The following is a 21,103-nucleotide window of genomic DNA, read 5'->3' as shown; positions in this document are numbered from 1 at the left end:
TTCCTGACAGCCATCTGCCTAGTTATTTACATAGCAGTTTATCTTCATAATCGTATTTGCCCAAATACTTCCCTTTCACTCCTGTGGTCTTTGCTTACACTGACAGATGGAAACTGGATCCCAGCATTCACGCTTTGGGGGACTGACTCACACCGCTCTAACCACAGACATACATTACACTGTACTTTCTATGGGATATATTACAACTAATTTTACAACTCCTTTCTAATCTGCTGCAAGAGCACTTCTTGCTGAAGACCTCTTTATGTGCTATCTGCTTAAGCATTTTAGCACGTGACAGCTAGGTATACTAGCTACAAGCTATTGAAATCATTTCCCTTGCACTAGCTTTTATTGAAATCTGTGGCAGTATAATATGTATTAAATCCCACCTTGCTGTCTGTTCTAATGTGGCTACATGTTAGCAATACATTATGCACCAAATGGCCATATAGCCACTCCTCTTTAGAAGACTTAACTGCATATAAAATTGGTTGCACGGTGATCACGTTATGTTTATGTCATAAAGACAAACTTTCTCTTCTTGTAGAGTCACACTGGGTTTCATCTGATCGTACAGCAGGATATTGAACATCCTAAGTGTGCAGCAAGATCTCACTGTGATGTCATACAGTGTAAGAATTAATAGCTCTTCTAATCCTGAATGGCACTGACACAACGAGATTATTTGTAAGAGTGAAGTTGTTCAGCACCAAGTCAGGATTGCTGAGCAGTCCTTAGAAGTTAACCCATTATTTTTCTGGTGTGGACCTACCACTCTGTTACTCATTATAATGCGTGTATTTACATAACTCATGAAAATGGAACCAAGTTCACAAAAGAAGTATTTGATGACTGACATCTGTAATCTCAGATGGGTATGTATTTTTTTCTGCATTTCAATTAAGCCAAGCATTTAAAATGTTTCCAACCCATCAAAGCCAGAAGTTAAGCATGTGCATAAATCCTTTGCTCAGCTGATGCAGTCTGTTGCAATAAATGGGCATCTTGCCATTGATTCTAACAAATTCTAGATCAGCACAATAATACCATAATGTACTCTAGAAGAGCTTGAGAAATCACAATTTAAATACATTATTTTAGAGAACAAAAGACTAAGCACTTCCTTGCTCCTATTCTCAAATAGCTAAATCCGTATACAAATTAATGGCCTATCACAATGCCAGCTGAGGATGGCATTCCCATCAAAAACGAAGGCATTACAGAACTTACGTAAATATACTTAGAGAATTTCATTTCAGACTATTAAAACTTTTCAGCAAACGATGCTAGGTGTGCGTCACTACCTGCATTTATTCCAGCCTGGCAGATACCACTGAAGCTCAGCAGAACTGAGATACTTGAATGATTAGAACCCGAGTTTTAGTCCTATGACAAATGGAAGTAATAAATAACAACAGCTTTGTTTAGCAATTGTCAATAGCTATTTTGCAGCTCTTTAAACACTATCCACTAATCTTCTTCAGAATCGGGTAATTCAAATTCCTTTATCATATTTCTGATACTTGGGATTTATAACACCGGCTTTATTTTAATCCCAGGTAAAAATGCACTGAGAAAGAGCTGTGATTGATACTATACTGCTAATTTAGAACAAAATACTTCCAATTATCCCTAAACTCAGCTTATAAATCCAAGAAATAGGTAAACCTAATTTCACAGAATTCAATATTGACATTACTGTGTTGTATATCACAACAGTACATTGACATTACTGTGTTGTATATCACAACAGAGCGGATCAGAAAAGCAGAGCAGATGGTGCTTAGGACCTAATTTGCACTACACGTGTTTCAGAAGTTTCACTTTGGACCAGGTTTAGTCAGTCCCCATGGGTGGCACACACATTAGTGGTAGAAGTGTATTAGGTGTACTCCTAGATGACATCTTGTTTAGTTCATTTAGGAAGAAATCCAGTTGCATATCCTAAGGCAATAACATGAATCAAGGAGTAGTAAGCCAGGACAACTGGAAGATTTGTTTTAAAAATGCACTCCTGATCCAAACTAAAACACCACTTCAGTAACCCTGAGGGCTGGTTCTCCTGTAGATTGCTGGCTGAAGCAGTTTTACATCAAAGTCTCTTACAGATAAGCCAAGAGTATAAGCGAGAGTTTGATCCACTTGCCAGCACGCTGATGCCTAATGCCACTTGAGCTGTTCTTCTGTTTGAGACATCCATGGGCAGATGAGAGACATGACAGAGAGCCTGTGGAAGACCTGTGTCCTTCTGACAAAGCAGTCAGAGGTCAGACAGGATCCCTGAGGCACTCTAAGCACAGACACTTGGATGTAGGCAACTGCTTGGAGGCTTGGCCTTTGCAGACTGAGCATGTCTCCATCAACCAGAATGAGAACTTAGATGTTCTCCTCTTAGACTGACCTCTACTCATATAGCAGACACTGTACTGCATTTGTACTGCTCCGGTCTCCCAAAACATTTATTCCCAGTTCACTACAGCATAGCAGTGAACAGAGAAAGCTTATCTCCAACATTATATCTTAACTAAAACCATGAATACTACTGAAATCACTGCAGAAACACTTGGTTGGCCTTGCAAGAGCCAGTTCAGGGCTGCCAAAACCTGTGATACCATACTACTGCAGCCTGACAGGCCAAGCTAGATCTGCACAGTCAGGTATCACTGTGCACATCCTCTGGCACATCCCCTGTATTGCATGTATGCTTACCCACTATCTGGTGTCATACAGCTCCTCTGCCCCCATAAAATGGAGCTGTCCGTTGAAGCACACTTTACATTTTGTTCAGACCCGATTTTGGAAAAGGCGGTCCCAAAGAACAGAAAAGTATTACACCTTTTGTGAAGAAACAAAAATGCTGTTCTATTTTTCCAGACAACCTCACTTCTGCCTTGGCACAATTCTCCCAACATATGATATAATTAAAACAAAATAAAACGTTGTGTTATGTGTTTAAAACTCAGCTGTTAAATTACCATCTTAGATTAATACAGAAACTCAATGAGTTCAGAGAGGCTAAATTTCAACTCAGATATTCGTATCTACAAATCTGTCCCCGAGGGTGTAAAATCCTGATCAGGCATTTTTAAGTACGCATACTGCATCCAAAAGCTTTCATAGAAACGCACATGATTAAAAGTGTTCACGCTGAAGCTCGGAGTGTGCCTTTTTTCCATCGAGTTTATACAGAGTTGTTGGAAGCACTGAACACTTGCTTATCCTGTCGACAAAGTGTTTCCTCCCCCCCATCCTCTCAGCTGTTCGCAGAAGGCTGAAAAGGATGCAGAAGCGAGGGGATGTGGAACACTGCCACTCCCCATTCTGCACCACAAAGACTGCCCAATAACCTCATTCTTTCTGCAAAATGCAATGCATCTGACACAAACCAAAAATGAAACACTCATCGAAATATCAACAGGATGCAGACATTTTTTTCCTCTTAACTCAGCTGCTCAGGAAGACTGCTCGGGTAGCAGCATGGCATCACGAAACAGTTTCGTGAATGGAGAGATAACATGGGCTAACTTCTATAAGAAATGTGCTTAGCCAAGCTTTATCTCAGATGTGCCATAGAACTGATGATTTGTAAATGGCACTTCCTAAAAGCCTGTTAGTGCAGGATGTTTTAAAGACTTATTTTTCAACTACTCTCACTTTAAAACACCAGGCTCTACCTTTTAAGGAACTGCATTACATTTTCTTACAGGAAATTGAGTATCCAAGTCCTGTGAAAACGTTGAATGCAAAGGGAAAATGTGAAGCACATTACCACAGCAGCTGCTGAGACTGTTCTGCTGTTTTGCAAGGAAAATCCTGGCTTCTTTGTTTAGAATACTGGGCAGGAATAGAGCTACAGATGTTGGCTGCTGTCTGTTTTTTAATCCTAGAAGATACCGAGGTAGGATGTTAAAGGAAAAAAAAAAAAAGAACAAATGATAATAGAATAGAAGAGAACATTCACCTAGATGGAATTGTTCTGAGGAATGAGAAATGGAGGAACAAGGCACACTGTAATGTACATCTCATCCTGTAACCTCTTCCCCACGCTCATCTGTTTCCAGGGTACAGCTCAGTATTTTGCCAAATCCAATCCCATGAGAAAGTTGCTGCAGAGCCGTGGTGCTCGAGTAACTAGAGACTTCTTTTTAATTTCCAGGCTGAAGTGATTTATATCTAGGTTATATCCATTTGTTCTTGTCCCGCCATTAGCCACAAGTTTAAAATCATTATTTTTCAGTCTATGGTCCATGAACTCAGGAGGGGTATATAAACTACTTCTTAGAGAATTTAAAAATGTAATGAAGCAAAACAGACCTAACAGGATGTAATTTGCTCTAACAATGCTACAGGGTATGCAATACCATCTCTGGAAAAAGTTTAGGAATCCACAAATCAAATAAAATTGAAAACCACCGGCTTAAGCTGCTCTTTTGCCTTCCTCTTGTTTATTAAAGCTTTGATATAATTTCAGATAGAAGACATGGACCTTTTCTCAACATTTCTCATTCTACGCTAAGGACATCAGCTTTTCCTGGTTCTTCCCTGCAAGAAATGTCTCTGTTCTCTTAACCATCCTGCTCAGTCTTTTTGCAGCTATTGACATTTCTGACAGAATTGGACGCTTTACCAGAATCCCACATTGCAGTCCCTCACAAACACTGCCCTGGGTCAACTGGGAACACTTCACGAAATAAGTCCCAGGATCACATATACCCTCTGTGCTACACTGGAACCTCAATGTCATCCCTTTGGTGAGCTGATACGCTCAGGTTCTCTCTTCACTCATTTTTATTCACCCTCAGCTGTGTGGCCTGTCCTTCTGCACTACTGAGTCCATGCCACCGTCTTCCCTCTGCTCAAGGTCTGTGTGTTGTTCCAACCTGTCCTTGTACAGAACCACGTGGGCATATGCCGGACAACTGGTGATGTGTCAGTTTGGGAATTTGTGCTGGCAAGGCAGCTGGTGACACCACACCAACAGATACAAAATGTCTGACATGAATTAAATTAGTTAGAAAAAGGGCATAAAGTCTTTCAATAGTCCAGCTTATGCAGTTTTAATTAACTAACAAAACTTGCCTAACAAGCCCAACAATCAGCAAATCATCTTGATTCGACTCCTCCTCCAATTTTGTCTTTGTATTCTCTATCCATACACAGAGGAAGTCAGATCTGCAGCAAAACTCCTACATGCCTAATGCAAAACCATATTTTTCTTGTCTAATGACCATGAATTGCAATTTCAAGATTTTTCTTTACTAATGTTCTAATTTTCCTTCATCAGTAATGGGAAGGCTAAATAGAAAGACACAGCAACCAAGTAGTAATTAACTTTCTTTAGAGGAACATAAAGCTACAAGGATGAATAATTTTATTGTCACGGAAAGTCTAATACTTCTCTCATGGAATTACTCTTAAAACTCTGAATTAACTGTTTGGGAAGCTACACTGAATGTCTCTGAAGCAAAGGCTCAACACGCAACAGTTTTATAATGCGATGTTCAAAGACGTATTAATCAAGCTCTAGATACCTGGGGAAAATCTGATTTTGAAGCACAGAGTCTACATCAGAAAGAAGGTTCGTTAATGATTTTTGGGCTCATAGGTCACATTTTCCTGCTCTCTAAGTCAAACACTTTTGTGGCTCACTCCCACATTTTGGATAACTTTTTGCTCCTGCCAAAGCCTACTCTTTCTTTTTCAGGGTCTACTTACCAAGCCAGCTGCACTTAATGCAAATTTTTCATCTACATTTTTTCGTTATAAATTTAAATAATGAAAATCAAAAATGAATACTATGGCACTGAGCTGCAGTTACAAACTGATTTAAATTAAACTAATAAATTCCATGCTACCTTCAGTTACCTGCACAAACTTAATTGTGGAGATCTATTGGAGAATTGGAGAATTGGTTGAGATTTTGCTACCTACTGGCTATGTCTGTATGGATGAATTAAGCAGTGCCAGGGAACATTCCCAGGCATCAAAACTCAAGTGGCCATGGTATTAAATTGTAAAGAATTGTCCCCAGCATGTGCCACAGCAATGATTTTAATCTGTTCCAGCTAAGTCTCTTCCCAAACATTGTTAGGATGCTCCAAGAATGGTTCCCAAGAGGCAGTTTCAGGTGGGTGACCTAGTTTTAGAAGGCAGAAATACGTAATGGTATGGCCACTGGCCACTGCACCAGCTGAGCCTGCACCAGGGGCTGGCACTGGACACGCTTAATTTGCCATTGTGAGCACAGCCACGGTGTGCCTCTGCTGGGCTCCAGCAAGCTGAGGAGATGCCCAGATACAGAGCGCTCTGAGCTTCACTTGGAAGGCAGTTAATCTCCACGAGTCCAAAAGGAGCACATGCAGATGCTTCATGCTCACATGCTGTCATCTGGAGTGTTGGAAAACAACCTCTCCAAGCCTCCTCTTGCCTACATCAAGAGACTCTGTGTTATAAAGGAGTTTGAGACATGTTGGCTTTGCTGCAGGCGGGCCAGCAGCCTGTTCCGGCAGAGGCAGAGGCAGGAGGGTGGGCAGGAGGAGAACACGCAGCTCCGGCCCTCCTCCCTTCTCCACTGAAATCTTCCCTGATCTTATGAGACCTTGCTCTATCTTATTCATGCTGCTGCGGCACAGAGTTCATCATGACAAAGTACTGTAAGACCACAGCTGAACACAGCCTAGGATAGCAATCCAAGGCATGTCACTCACATGAGATTACTGACCTTATTCAGTGAACTTCTACAAAGAAAGCTCGTGACTTTTGACTTGTAACAGGAAGCAAAAAGAAAAATCCCATGGTTTCACAAACAGCATCTTCTAAACATCTCAGCTCAGAATGTCCATATTTGACCTTGTAAGTACAGCACGTCTTATCTCTCTTCCCTACAAACTTTTCCTTTCTGAAAGGTAACCAGAAAAATAAGGAAAGAGGAATGTGTGACACCTCATCAACTGTCTGTAATAATTTATTTTAAACCGTTTATTCTGTAGCTCTCTCCCTCTGATGCAGTCTCAATTACTTGATTGAATAATATTCTCTGAAATAGCACATGATGTGCTTGTGTCAAAGAGGCTCTCCACAGAGGCCATCAGCTACCTTTTAAAATCAATGAAATTCATGAATTTGCATCTGGCTTCTCAAGGAGAAAATAAAGGAACCTTTTCCCCCAGTATGTATGACCTTCTCATTCTAAGTCCAGCTTATTTCAAGTTTTCTGTACCTCTGAATGCCAGTGTGAAGATGGATAATATCTTTCTTAGAGCAGATAGATCTTAAAGTCTATTATATCCCCCTTCTTAAGGATTCCAGCCATATTTCTCTCTTAGTAATTGGGATTTGCACACAGTTCCACACAGTAATGCATATTCTAGCTATCCACTCTGTCATGCTGCCACTGCATTTTTAACAATGCTGATAGCAACTGATATCATCGTATTCTGCAGGCTTTTGGGGCTCTCTGCTTGTGCACATATTTTTTTCATTTCACATTTCTGAGCAAAAATGCTTTTATTTTTCCCTTTGTGATGCTTCGCTGCTGTGACCCTGCCATTCCTTGCAGCTGTATCTTGTTAGTTTTCAAATACTGAGACCACACTGCCTGATCGCGCCACAGATTTTCTATCCTGATATGTTTGCTGTCTTTATGTTTGCAAGATCAAAGCTAATGCTGCTTACACCACAGTGCTGGAAAGGTTCACTTTTGAAAAGGTAAAAGAACTTTAGTGTTTGAAAGTCTAGCCTTGTTTTATATTATGTCTCCTGATACTGATAATGCACATATCTCCTCATTCTTGCTTCATTTCCTGCATAGCAATTTTCTTCATTAAACTTCTAGAAGGAATTACAGAAAGAACTCAGCAGCAGCCTTATTCCACACTGGTGAAGCCCCTTCTGCTGCAAGCAAGTAGAGCTGGGCCAACACCAGTTGCTTCCAAAAAACCTCATTCCCATTTCTTTTTCCCCAACTGTATCTAAGTTCTTCAGCTCACCAGATTTCAAGAAGTAAAATTCTCCTCTTTTAAATTCTCCTCTGGTTTCTTTCTCCCCTCTTACGCATCTTTTGTTTTTTCTTCCAATGAAATGGAATTTGTCCTCAATTTGCCTGGATAACTTCACACATTTCCTTTTCTATCTTACTATTCTGTTATCTTATTATTTCTCAGGCAGTGGACCACAACCCCCAGGATGTTCATAAAGGGCACTTTGGGACAGTTAAAAGATGCTGAAATTTTTATTACACTCTAAAACAAAACATATCTCTTCTCCATTCCCAAAACACCGTTATCTCTCAAAATCAAGTTTTGCTATCAAATTCTCAAATCACTCATACAAATAAATGATACACACTTCTTAGATGATACATTTTACCCATGTTCTCTATAAGACTGAGACTGATGTGGATGTGTGATTTTGAGTGTGATGATGAATTTCAGCCCAATTTGACTGATGGTAAAAGTCTCCAAGATAGATACACAACTGCTGCACATTCTCTGAAAAAGCTGGTACCGGGGGGAAGTGGAAAGGATCCCAAATTTCCACTAGCAGAAAGACAGGGAGAGCTTAACAAAACCAAGTGGCAGCTTGAGGACATCAAATCAACCCACAGATATCTTTCAGCCAGCTGTAGGACATACCGTGTCCTTGCCAGCTATACAGGTAAAGAGCCTGTGAGAAATCTGAGAGCTCAACTACAAAAATAGAACTGATATTCTCAGAGGAAGGGGATGATGGGATGTAGGAGAGAACTGGTGATGCTGTGGATATAGCGTATTTGGGGAAAGAAACAACTGTTAGGGATGCAGAGGAGAAACTGAGCCAGAACATTTCTCCCTCGGTTCCACTGTTCACAGAACATACCTTTTACCTCTGTTTTTATAGCCAAAGCATGGAACTCGTAAAATGTTTCCACAGAATGGAACCGAGCAGGCTGCACAGCCACATCACTCGTTTCACCCACACCTTCCCAATCCAACCCTCAGTTCTTCACCTTTCCGAACTATGCAAAGAACTCTCCAGCTCACCTCAGAACAGGAGTAATGCCCAGGCCAATATGGGGATGCCCAAGCCTGACGAGAAGGTTACCTCTGGGGCTGAACAGACAGAAGATCTCACTGGTAGCATGAATTACCTCTGAGAGAAAGAAGACTACACACCAGGCCTGCTCGAACTGTAGATGTCCTCATAGGCTTGATGAAACAGTCCATTTGTTGTAAGCCGAGCATCACAGCTGATTCCCTGCTCCATGCCCACTCACACAGCTCCAGCACCCTATTTTCCCACAATGTGGGATATTTTCACTGTCGTCAAACCATCAGTATTCTGCCAGAATTTTCTGCCAAAGGTCTGGCACTCGTGGCTGTTCATGATCTCTAAATAACCTCAGTCAGCTCACCCGGTGGGTCAGCATAAATGCTGAAACTCAGTTCAAAGCCTGCTGATGTTCCTGGGCTTGCTTTCCTCTCTCAGCCTTCATGTGCATCTCTCTTTTTACAGAAGAGGAACACCATGGGAACAGAGGTGGGCAGGTATGGTGGTTAAGGACCACTGTTTGATCTGACATATAAACGTTAAATTAATGCTGAGAAGTACTCAGTGCTGTGCCTCACAAGGCACTTTGCTTCTGCTAAGTTAAACCACATCTCTTAGAAAGAGGCACTCAATCTTATCTAAAGACTTAACTGGTAAAAAAAAAAAACAACCACCCTCTAAAGACAACTTACAAATGAAGCTTAAGTGACAAAGCCATATGCCTCATGGCTAATGCAAACATTCTGAACTTCAGATTCCAAACACAGCATTTGCCAAATTAAGGAACAATGCACTTCTTGAGATCTCCTCCTGTGGGTCCTCATACACCATAACCTGTCAATTTTTAGTCTTCTTTTGAATAGAGAGGACACTCATCCCTTCAGCTCTTCTTTCATTTACTTAAATCAGTCTTGAAATCTTTTTGACTTTATACATGAAAGGGAATGATGTTGGAACTGGACAGAGTGTGCACAGGCAACACTGTGGGTGACAGAAGGCTTTTTTTTTTTTGCACTCACATTCAGGTACCACACTGGATCTCATGAGTGCTGTTGTTCAATCATAGAATCATAGAATCATAGAATCGCTAAGGTTGGAAAAGACCCACAGGATCATCCAGTCCAACCATTCGCCCTTCATCAATGGTTCCCGCTAAACCATGTCCCTTAACACAACATCCTAGCTCATGGGTTGTTCATGCAAGCCCAGTTCATTGTGATATCTGAAAGCCTAGCTACCCTTGCTATAATGTATTAAACGACTAACTTTTGTGTCATCTGAAAACTTCAGCAGCAGCTAATATACATTTCTGTTCTAACAAATTGGTAAGGATAATTAAGAATTCTGGGCTGCAAACAACACCATTGTCTGACTCCAGGAGGCACCCTGCCCATGTGCTGGCATGAGGCTGGGTTCTTCCAGCCTTCCACAATTCACCCCTATATCAACATCCAAAAGACAGCAGTAACAAAGGCTCTGAGTGCTTCAAGGTCAAGCCTTTTAACACTCTTATATAAGTCTCCTTGTCTTGCAGACTTCTTTCAAGTAAAAAGGCAAACAAACGACACAGCTGCCATGAAGAACTTCACCTTTTCATTCTGAAACAATGCTCTGTTTTAAATGGACTTTTAACTGTGGCATGTAACCTCTCTCTTATGTCTGCTTTGGCTCCTAAGAACTGAAAATTGGGTAATATGAAATCACTTTCTAAAGGAGTTCCTGGGAAAATCTGGGGAAGCGTGGAAAGCCAGATATCTGCACCATGCAAGTTGGTAACAACTATGAAGGACAACAGATTATGTCCAAAGCAAGTAAGGCAGAACCAACGCAGCTATTTTAAGTCAGGTTTTGCAAAATTAGAGTTCTCTGAAGAAGACAAAACACTCATATTGTGGAAATGTGGCTAACAAAGTCCACTTGGATTTTGATATATCTGTCATTCACAGGTCTTAAAAAAATGAAACTCCCAGAGGATAAAAATAAATGTCCTTGCAAGGAGAAATAATTAGAAACAGATGGTAGGAGAATACTGTCAATTTTCATAGTGGAGAGAGGTCAATGGTGGAGTCCTGCAGGGATCCATGCTGGAACCTGGGAGCTGTTCACTTATTTATAAATGAGCTGGAAAGCAGGGTAAATAGCGAGGTGACAAAGTTTGCTGCTGATAATCATTCAGGGGAGCTAAGATAGTGGCTGACTATGAAGAAAGATTTACAATACTGAGTGACTAGGCAATAAAAAGGCAAATTAAATTCAGTGTAGATAAATAAATATGAGGTCACTTCTTTGAGGGGAAAATACCTAACCTCACAAAATGATGTGCTCCAAGGTGACTATTACCACTTCAGGAATAAGATCTTGGGGTTATAATAGGCAGTTCTATGAAAACATCAGCCCACTGCTCACTTGCAGTGCAAAACCAAGAATTAGGAATTACTAGGAGAGGATCAGAGAATGAAAGAGAGAATATTATTATGGCATTGAATAAATGGATGTTTTTTTCTGTCTTGAATGCTGTGTGTAGTTCTGGTTCTACCACCTCCAAAAAAGGTGGACACAGCAGGCTGAAAATGGCACAGGCAAGGGCAGCAAGCATGAACAAAGGAATGGTACAACCTGAAGACTAAGCAGCTAAAGATTCTGCAGGTCTCACAAACAGGTAACTGAGGGGACACAACAGTCTAATTGGGAAAAGCACTGGGGAGGTGTTTGGGGATCCACTATTCACTGCCTCTTTCAATACAAGTGCCAAGGAGTTACACAGGTTCAAAAAATGATTAGATAATAAATCATAAGAAAGAAATTCCACCAAGAGATTTGAAATGCAAAGGCTTTGGCCCAGGAAATCCCTGAACTCAAGTGCTGGAGGCAGGTAGAGCACCGTGAGGAAAAATCTGTTTCTTATGCCCTTGCACTTTCTTAGCACTTACAGACAACTGTGAGAGAAGACACTAGAATAAGTGGACCTGTGGTTTGGCTTGGGACACATCCTTTAAGTTGCTTTGTTCAATCTTGGACTTAGGTATCCACTGAAAAACATATACATCGGTATTATCCTACTCATCCATGGAATGTTTCTATGTCTGTCTTTTGTTTTCCCTGCTTTTACCTTTTCTGTAACTTGCAACTTCATAGCAAAGAAAAAAGTAATGAAAAACGTCTAATAAAAAAATCACAGCAAAACTGAAGTGTCTGTTTAACTTCTATAGGAAAGAGTCCTAATAAATGTCTTTATTTGTGAGTTTCCTTGCAAGCTTTAGATGCCAGGTATTAAAAAGCAATAATACTTCATCTCTAACACGTTCACTAAGTGCTTTTGCTTACACAGCTGCTCAAACTAGGTAAGCATACATACGAGAATTCATACATATGATTCTGAAATGTCAGAAGGGGAGGCTAGAGAATCACGGAGTCATAGAATTGTAGGGGCTGAAAGGGACCTCTAGAGATCATCTAGTCCAACCCCCCTGCCAAAGCCCTAAACCGGGTTGCCCAGGTAGGCATCGAGTTGGGTCTTGAACATCTCCATAGGAGACTCCACATCCTCCCTGCGCAGCCTGTTCCAGAGCTCTGTCACCCTCCCTCTGAAGAAGTTCTTACACACATTTGTGCGGAACTTCCTATGCTCCAGTTTGTGGCCATTTCCCCTTGTCCTATTGCCACACACCACTGAAAAGAGTCTGGCCTCATTGCTTTGCCTCCCACATCTTAGATATTTATAGACATTGATCTGTCTGAGTCTTCTTTTCCCCAGGCTGAACAGACCCAGGCCTTTCCTATAAGAGAGGTGCTCCAGGCCCTTTATCATCTTTATGGCCCTCACTGGACTCTCTCCAGGAGATCGCTGTCTTTTTTGTGCCAGGGAACCCAGAACTGGAGACAGTATTCCAGATGAGGCCTCACCAAGACAGAGCAGAGGGGTAGGATCACCTCCCTTGACTGGCTGGCCGCGCCCTTTTTAATGCACCCCAGGACACCACTGGCCTTCTTGGCCACCAGGGCAAGATGAGGTTGTCAACACTGGCTCTCAAAATACATAGAAACCATTTCCCCTTGCCCTGTCACAGCAGACTCTGCTACATAGTCTGTTCCCTTTAGTATAGCCTGCCTTTAAATACTGAAATGCCACTCTCAGGTCTCCTCAGAGTCTACTCCAGGCAAAACAGCCCCAGCACTCAGCCTGTCCTCACAGAGGAGTTTGATCCAACTCTTAGATCATTTTTGTGGCCCTCCTCTGGACACAGGGAGGATCACCTCCCTCGTCCTGCTGGCCACTCTTCTTTTGATACAGCCCAGAGTACAGTTGGCTTTCTGAGCTGTGAGGGCACATTGCTGGCCCCTGTTCAGCTTGCCGTCCCCAAGTTCTTTTTTGTAGGGCTGTGCTCTATCCTTTCACCCCCCAGCTTGCATCGATAGTGGGGGTTGCCACGACCCGGGTGCAAGATCTTGCACTTGGCTTTGTTGAACCTTATGAACCTCACCTGAGCCCCCTGCTGGAGCCTGTCTAAATCCCTGTGGATGGTATCCCATCCCTTGGGCTTGCTGACCGCACCCCACAGGTTGGTGTTATCTGCAAACTTGCTGAGGGTGCACGAGACCCAACTCTCAGTGTTATTGATGAAGATATTAAAGTGCATCCATCCCAGTACTGACCTCTGAGGGACATCACTTGTCACTGATCTCCATCCAGACACTGAGCCATTGACCACTACGCTCTGGGTACAATCTCTCAACCAGTTTCTCATCCATCAAACAGATGATATATTGTGTACCCTGATAGCATTAAGCACATGGAACAAAATAAAACAATACAAGCAAAAGCATTAAGGAGTCTAACGTATGTTGTCCTCACATACACATAGGAAATTCCTTTTGTTCAAGGATTTTTCCTGCTTAATCATGTTATAGACATGACTAAATGAAGACAAGGATTCAGAATGCACGTGCCCAAGACACTGTGCATCTTTTCCTTAATTAAAAAACCACCTCTTCAAAACAAGAGCTATATAATGCTGACGATTCACAATGACTTACGCAGTTGCAAATGTGATTAAAATGTTTCTTTTAAAGAAATATGATCCTAAGCTATTATTTGTAACCCTAAATGAAGCATGATCCCTTGTTGAAAAAGTACTTTTAGGGAGCCTTAAATTTCATTAAGTATTACTACATGATCTAACTGAATATTAACACTACTAAGGTACAAAATAGCAAGCAAAATCAAAGCCACTCTCACCCACTTGTTTATTTTACTACTTCAGGTTCAGTTTTGTTTCTGTACAATGCATATGTCATATACATGTAGCTGACATTACTATATCGTTACCTGTGAGATAAGCATCTAACGCTTGCTATTGCTACTTACTTACACTCCCAAAACAGCAAAACAGTAACAGAAGCCAATCAATCAGATATCTTATAGGAAAGCTATCAGAACTCATTAAAATTCCCCTGTGCTGCACATTTTGTTCCATGCCATACCCATGTCTTAATACCATAGCTTTCTTCTCCAAAGGACGCAACACAAATCAGTGCAGATTTTCTTTCCTTTTGAGGAAACCTCTTTGGTGTAACACAGAACAGCCAGGCCAATGCTAAATTAAGTTACAACATTCAGCAAACAACAAAATAATTCTCTATGAATAGCCACTATTATTACAATTCTTTCAGAGCATTCCCATATGTACAGGGAACGATGGCCAATAATCACGTGGCTATAAAGGTATTCCCCTGTTATTTTTATTTTGGATATCAGTAGTTTGAAAAATGATTCTGCTACTGATATAAAACTCCGTTTATTGACTTTTAATGTCAACAGCACATCTACCAGCTTCAGAGACTATGAGAATTCCATGTCGTTTTGCCTGGAAACATATCTTCAATGTCCCATTTGAACACATGCAGCATGGTGTACCCTGATTGGACTTCTGGCCAGCTACATGCAGTGATTTCTAAACATTATTATTCTCCTGTGCAGAAATACAGTAAATAGATCAGATGAATTTTTATCTACCCTACACCAGCTTCTAGTGGCATGGCACAGTAGAAACCTGTAAGTAAAATACTATTATCCCTAATGTCAGTAAGTATATATAAGATAGCTGGAAATTGTGCTGTCCTACTGCATACAGGACATGAACAGAAGAGGCTGAGGATGCACCAAACCAGTATGTATTCATGCCATCTTTTACAGGTGGAGCAGTAGCTGAAGGCAAAAGTCCTTATCGGAGCAGAGGAGACATCAGTGGTGCAAAGATGGAACACTTTGCTCTGCCTGCAGCCAACTGACATGACTATGTGTAATTAGCAAGACTCTATTGGGATGTGTGTTATTGAACAGACACAGTAGCCACCAACATCACATAGGATTCCCAATGCAAATAAGATGAACCCAACTTCAACCTCACTGGCAGGAAGGGAAAATTTACTGATCTCAAGTGACTGCAGATCATCCCCCAGGTGACAAGAAACTGCACAGAAACTCAAGTAACAAAAAGAGCATAAAATACATAGAACACACATAGAAACAGGGACAGATGGATAAAGCTGTCTCACACAAACCAGAAATTTCCACTAAGCCTCACGAACTAGGTGGCAATAAGCTGCTCAGGAAACGACTCAGAACAATTATTGCTCAGAAAATGAAATGAATGTAGGTCAATTTGGGGGACTGAAAAGTGACCGTGAGCCCATTCGGGAGACATTTTGCTCTGCCTTCCTAACAGCAACCCCTGAACTTCTCCTTTTCAGGGATCTATCGGGAAGACAAGCAGAAGGCATGCTTTGACTTTAGACTTTTTTTCCCCCAAAATTATTCAAGAATTGATCTTTTCTATCTCATCGAAACTGATTTTATTGCTATCCCAACTCCAGAGACCATTCCATCCTCCCTCTCTGCCTTCCCACTGCACAAAAACTGCCACATCCCCACCAACTCAGAAATGAAAGCAATGCTGAAGATGCGAGAAGGGATGTCCTGGTGTTCCCCCTCCTTTTTATCACGCGCTTTCCTCAGGGAGACGCTGGATGTGATGGGGAAAGTCAAACGAAGTCAGGCAACCAGCAACGGAGATGAGATTTTTGTACACTCTGAATGCACAGAGGGACGTAAGCCTCGTAAATGGGGGGGCAGGACCCAACCCCAACCTCAGGCACGCGGATTCCAACGCCCTCAGCCACCCTTCCAGCCTCACCCCGAGCTTTCGCTCCGTCCCGAGCCCGGCGCTAACCCCACCGGGCTCGGCCACCCCCACCTGCCGCTCCCACGTCCATTTTCTCCCGACCTTAGCAGCACACCAAGCGCCGGAGCACGGGGCCGGCAGCGCTGCGGGCGGGCCGGGAGCGCTGCGGGCAGGCCGGGGCCGAGGGGCCGCCCGGGGCCACGGGGCAGGGCCGGGGTCAGAGCCGCCCGCCCGCCCCGCGAGTCCGGATCCACCGCCCCGCCGCGAGTCCCGGGCCGTGACGGGCGGCGCGGAGCCCCCGGGCCGGGGCCGCTGCCCCACTCACCCGAGGTCAGCTGCATCCAGGCACAGATCTTGTAGACGGTGGCCGTGTTGCAGAAGAAGAAGAGGATGAAGCAGACGATGCAGGCGATGATGAGCATCATCGAGAGCCCGATGAAGAAGGAGGCAGCTTTGAAGGCTCCCGAGGGCAGGCTGGAGAAGTCCGTGAAGCTGCCCCGGCAGGTGAGTTCCCGGCTGAAGCCGTTGCCGATGCAGTAGTGGAAGAGCCCGAAGTAGCCCGCCTGCGGCGTGTCCACGCCGTCTCCGATCCAGTAGGGCTGGATGAAGCACACCACGTTGACAATGGCAAAGCAGATGGTGAAGATGGCCCAGAGCACGCCGATGGCCCGCGAGTTCCGCACGTAGTTGGTGTGGTAGATCTTGGCCGCCTCCTGAGCCGGGAGCATCCCCGCTGCTGCCGCTCCCGCCGAGCCCGCTCCTGTCGCCGCCGTCCCTGCAGCCGCTCCGGGCATCCTCGCCGAGAAGCTCCCCCCTCCCCTTCCTCCTCCTCCTCCTCCTCCTCCTCCTCCTCCTCCGCCCCGCTCACTCCTCTCGACGCGACGCGCTCCGCCGCTGCGTGCGAGAGCCGAGCAGCCTCTCCGCCGGGCTTCCGCGGCGCCGCGCCACCACCGCCACCACCACCGGCAGCGCGGCCCGCCGCCTCCTACCGGGGCTCGGGGCTCGGCGCCGCCGGCCGCCGCGCACCGCCCTCCCCGCAGCCCGCCCTCCCGCCGCCGCCCGCAGCTCCTCGGCGCGCCGGGCGCCAACGGCCGAGCGCCGCGGGGCCGCCGGAGCCCCTCCACCCTGCGCAACCGCGGCCCGCGGGGGGGCGGGGGGTGCGCGCCTGAGGCGGCGGTGGGGCTCTTGGGGCGGGAGGAGGGCGGGCGGGGCGTGCTTGGCAGCGGCTGCCGGCTCTGGGGGCACGGTCCGCCTGGGCGGGGGGCACCCGGCGCCGCTCACGCTGCGTGTCCCGGGGGGACGCGTTCGGACAACACCTTGAAGTTTAAAACCTCCACAGCGCTGCTCGCTTGGCTGCGGCGGGGTGAGCGGGGGGGTGCGTGTGGGTTCGGCTCGTGCCTAAATCGGCCCCCAGCCAGGCTGAGGTACGGTCAGCCCCGGGAGAACATCGAGGGTTGCTTCCCGCTGCACGAGGAGCCCATCGCAGCGCACGTGGACCAGAAGCGCAGAAGGACCCTTAAGCAGCGGCGGTGCGGGGCTGCTGCTCCTGGGGGCATCGGCGAGGGGCGGGAGGTGACACCGCGCGGAAAAGCCGCTCAGCCGCTCGAGCGACTTGGGCCTGGCACGCTGAGCCCTGAACGTTTTGGCGTGCGGCAGTAATTAGCATATATTAATGAGCAATTAGCATCTGGTAATAATCATTCATACTCCAGTGACACTTGGATTCACAGTCCCCGACCTATGCATTGAGCTCGAGTTAATAATAATAATTGATGGTGCATATATAGAGCTCTTTGAAGATTGCTCCCCTCGGGAGGCGCTGCAGCTGGAGCGCCGGGGACGCAGGGAGCGGCCAAGCGGGGCTGTGCGGGCCCGGAGCCGGCAGAGGGCTGCACGCAATTAAACATTAGTGCTGATCAGTCCTCCAAGTGTGGGAATTGTTCCCCTCGCCCGGTACAGTTTTGCTGCTCCTTCAGACAAAGTTTGACTTTTCAGTCAATTGGAAGAAAAAAAAAATGGGCAAGTTGAAAAAAAGTATGGGCTGTGTATGACCGGGCTGGTCAGATGATGCCTCGGAGAGGCAGCTGAGCTCATTCCAGCCTCACACCGCAGGAGGATCTTTCCCCTTCTCAGTGCTTGTCCTCTTTTCTGCAGGCCGAGGTTAGCTGGACCCAGGACGCAGCAGAGGACACCTGGTATCTCAGTGCTGGAAGGAGCCACCAGGAGCTGGAGAGGATTAGAGCCAGGCCTGAGGTTGTCCATGGAAAGCTGCATGGAATAGAAGGACGTGGGGGTGTTAGCTGACAGCTGAGTGAACAAGGCAACATCCCTGTCTTCATTTAGTCAGAGAGGGCTGGACAAGGAGTTCTAAGAGCTCCAAGAAAGGAGGTGGTGAGGGGTGTGAGTGGAATGAAAGGGTTGAGGGTAGTTGGCCTGTGTGTGTGCACACAGAGGGGAAACCTGGAATCAGCATGGCAGGAAGAAGAAATGTGGAGGTGGGAAGGAGCCAGGAGGGGAGAAGTGCTCTGCAGAATAAATGGATGAAGGGAAGTGGGGAGGTGGAAATACCGAGACTGGAGGAGAAGTTGGAAAAAGAGAATCAGATGAGAGTACAGAGAGAAACATGGGAGCCTGTCTGGGCAGGAAGCAGGGGAAGAAGATAGGACTGTGCTGACATGCTGAATGTTGGGGTGAGAAAGGAGGTAGGACTGCGTGTGTCCAGGCAGTGGAGTTCTGGGTGTCCCAGGACATCAGGGTGTCCTCCTCTGGTCTCTAGCACCAAAAAATGGTATCTACTGGTCCTTCTGTTTAGTGCATCTGAATGGTAACATGGTACCAGGCACTATTCTGGAGGCACCTGAGTCACTCCAAATGTGTTCCTCGCAAGAACTTTGAATCCCCGTTGCTGTTTAGTATTAGAAATTTCTCTGAAGTTCACTCCCATCCCCTTCCAGTCTCATTTCCTTCCAGTGTTGCTATCTATAGAATAATAAATTGTAAACCTTTCATCAGTTACTTCAGGAGTTTTAACAGCAGAAGCCTCATTGTTGAATCCAAAAATTCCTTCCAAGGTAATTAACCCAGTGGTATCAACATTCTGTCACACGAAGAAATAGTGCTTGTGTTTTTGTAATTGACAACTGGAAATAGGAACACAACTGCAGAAGAGCTTGATCAAGATTCAAAACCAAAGGTTAAGAAAACCCAGGAAAAAGATTATCTGTGCAATCCTTAATTGGTTCTTTCGTATTTGTTTACTATGATACTTTCTAATAACATAATTGCTTTTCTACCGTCATCCTTGCTCACTTGTTTCACAGCACTGGCTGTCGCTACTTGATGAGAAGCCTCTCCTGAGTTTTTTTTCTCTCCCTGCTCAATGTGCAGCCCAGATTTGCTTTTCTGCACGTGGTGTTTGCAACTGCAGACAGGCTTAGGATGCTTTTTATGGTTCTTACCACAATTATAAGAGTGCTTTGCGGTCTTGGAAAACATCGTGTGTCTATGAGATAGGATGCTTAGGATGCTGGTATATTCTGGACAGAACAGTTAAGGTAAAAGACAGCTGAGAATTCATTTCTCAAAGCAGAGCTCCCATGGATTTTTTTTTTATTATTATTATTATTTTTTTTTTTTTTGTAGCACTTCTCCAAATGAGGCCTCAGTAGGAGCCACTCTGAGCTGCTGCTCATCTACAAAAGGCTTTAAACATCTTTCCTGCCAGTGCACACATCCCATCTGTGGCAGGAGCAGGGATAGTCTCAAGCTCTTCACAACAGCATTCATCATCTTAATCTTCAGAAGATTATCCTTTCTCTCCAACAACCCTGCTCATACTTTCACTATTTTTTCTCCCTGGAAATTATCTGGGTCCCAGCTCTGTGGCTGCAATCTAGTTTCATCTAAAAAAAAGAAAAGTCTTAAACTATGTTAGCCAGGCTTTTCACCAAAAGCTTCTTCAAAAGGTGAAGCAGGATTCTCATCAACATGATCCTTCTTGACAACAGACACAGTGTCACACACCGAATAAGGCAGGATCCTGTTTACAAATTAGCAAATGAGCATGCAACACACAACAAAGGGAATGTGAATCATGTGGCATGGACAGCTCTTTTTTTGGCACATCCTATCTAGCACCGGGTTTTACAACAATAATTCTATTTTTAGAAATGTGTGTGTGTGTGTGATTATAAAACGTGTGAGCTTAAAGAGAATTTATACAATCTTTGTAGACCATACTTTTAACCAGTTTATCAAATCAAAATGTGCTGATTTTTATGTGTGTAGATCATTACACAAAGCAAAAAATAAAGGATATTATTTGCTTTGTGTCTCCAATAAACTACTTGCAGCATCTCTATTTGGAACTTGTTAAGTATTTCCTGTGGTAGAGCAGTGGTAGAGAAGCTTAGGCATTCTGTGTGTCTGGAGGACTTAGTGGAAGGCCTGCATTTTGTGCTGGGGACAACTTTTGATATGATAGATAAGAACCACAGATGGATGCTGCTGCTGAACCAGGAGTCACATCTGGGAAGAACTGCACATGGAATCACAGAATCAGAATTATAGAATGGCTTAATTTGTAAAGGACCTCAAAGATCATCTAGTTTCAATCCTCCTGCCACAGGCAGGGTTGCCCACAGCTAGATGAAACACTACATCAGAACCTCATCCAACCTGTCCTTGAAAACCTCCAGGGACGGGGCATCCACAGCTTCTCTGTGCAGCCTGTGCCAGCCCTTCACCACAATCTGTGAAAAGTTTCCCCATGACATTATCTCAGTCTCCTCTCCTTTAGTTTACAACCATTCCTCCTTTCCTATCACTATCTATTCCTGTAAAATTTTATTTCCCTCCTGCTTATAATCTCTCTTTAAATACTGAAAGGCTAC

General features: G+C 44.4%; 1 protein-coding gene and 1 long non-coding RNA gene across 4 annotated transcripts in view; one reads left to right on the top strand and one right to left on the bottom strand.

The window, feature by feature from the left end:
• The window catches only part of LHFPL3 (lipoma HMGIC fusion partner-like 3), a 235,540-nt gene extending 218,528 nt beyond the window's left edge, over positions 1-17,012 (bottom strand). For all 3 annotated transcript variants that reach the window (XM_015275770.4, XM_015275771.4, XM_015275769.4), the window contains exon 1: positions 16,537-17,012. In XM_015275770.4, coding sequence (XP_015131256.1) covers positions 16,537-17,005 — 469 coding nt within the window. In that variant the 5' untranslated portion in view covers positions 17,006-17,012. The remainder of the gene's footprint in view (positions 1-16,536) is intronic.
• Positions 17,013-17,419: 407 nt separating this feature from the next.
• LOC121109078 lies at positions 17,420-20,571 on the top strand. Its single transcript, XR_005843890.2, has 2 exons — positions 17,420-17,574; positions 18,366-20,571. It is a non-coding gene; the product is annotated as an uncharacterized LOC121109078 (long non-coding RNA).
• Positions 20,572-21,103: the final 532 nt, after the last annotated feature.

The sequence above is a fragment of the Gallus gallus genome, chromosome 1 (genome assembly GCF_016699485.2).
Source record: "Gallus gallus isolate bGalGal1 chromosome 1, bGalGal1.mat.broiler.GRCg7b, whole genome shotgun sequence".
Taxonomy (NCBI): domain Eukaryota; kingdom Metazoa; phylum Chordata; class Aves; order Galliformes; family Phasianidae; genus Gallus; species Gallus gallus.
This window is presented reverse-complemented; position numbering and strand designations above follow the sequence as displayed.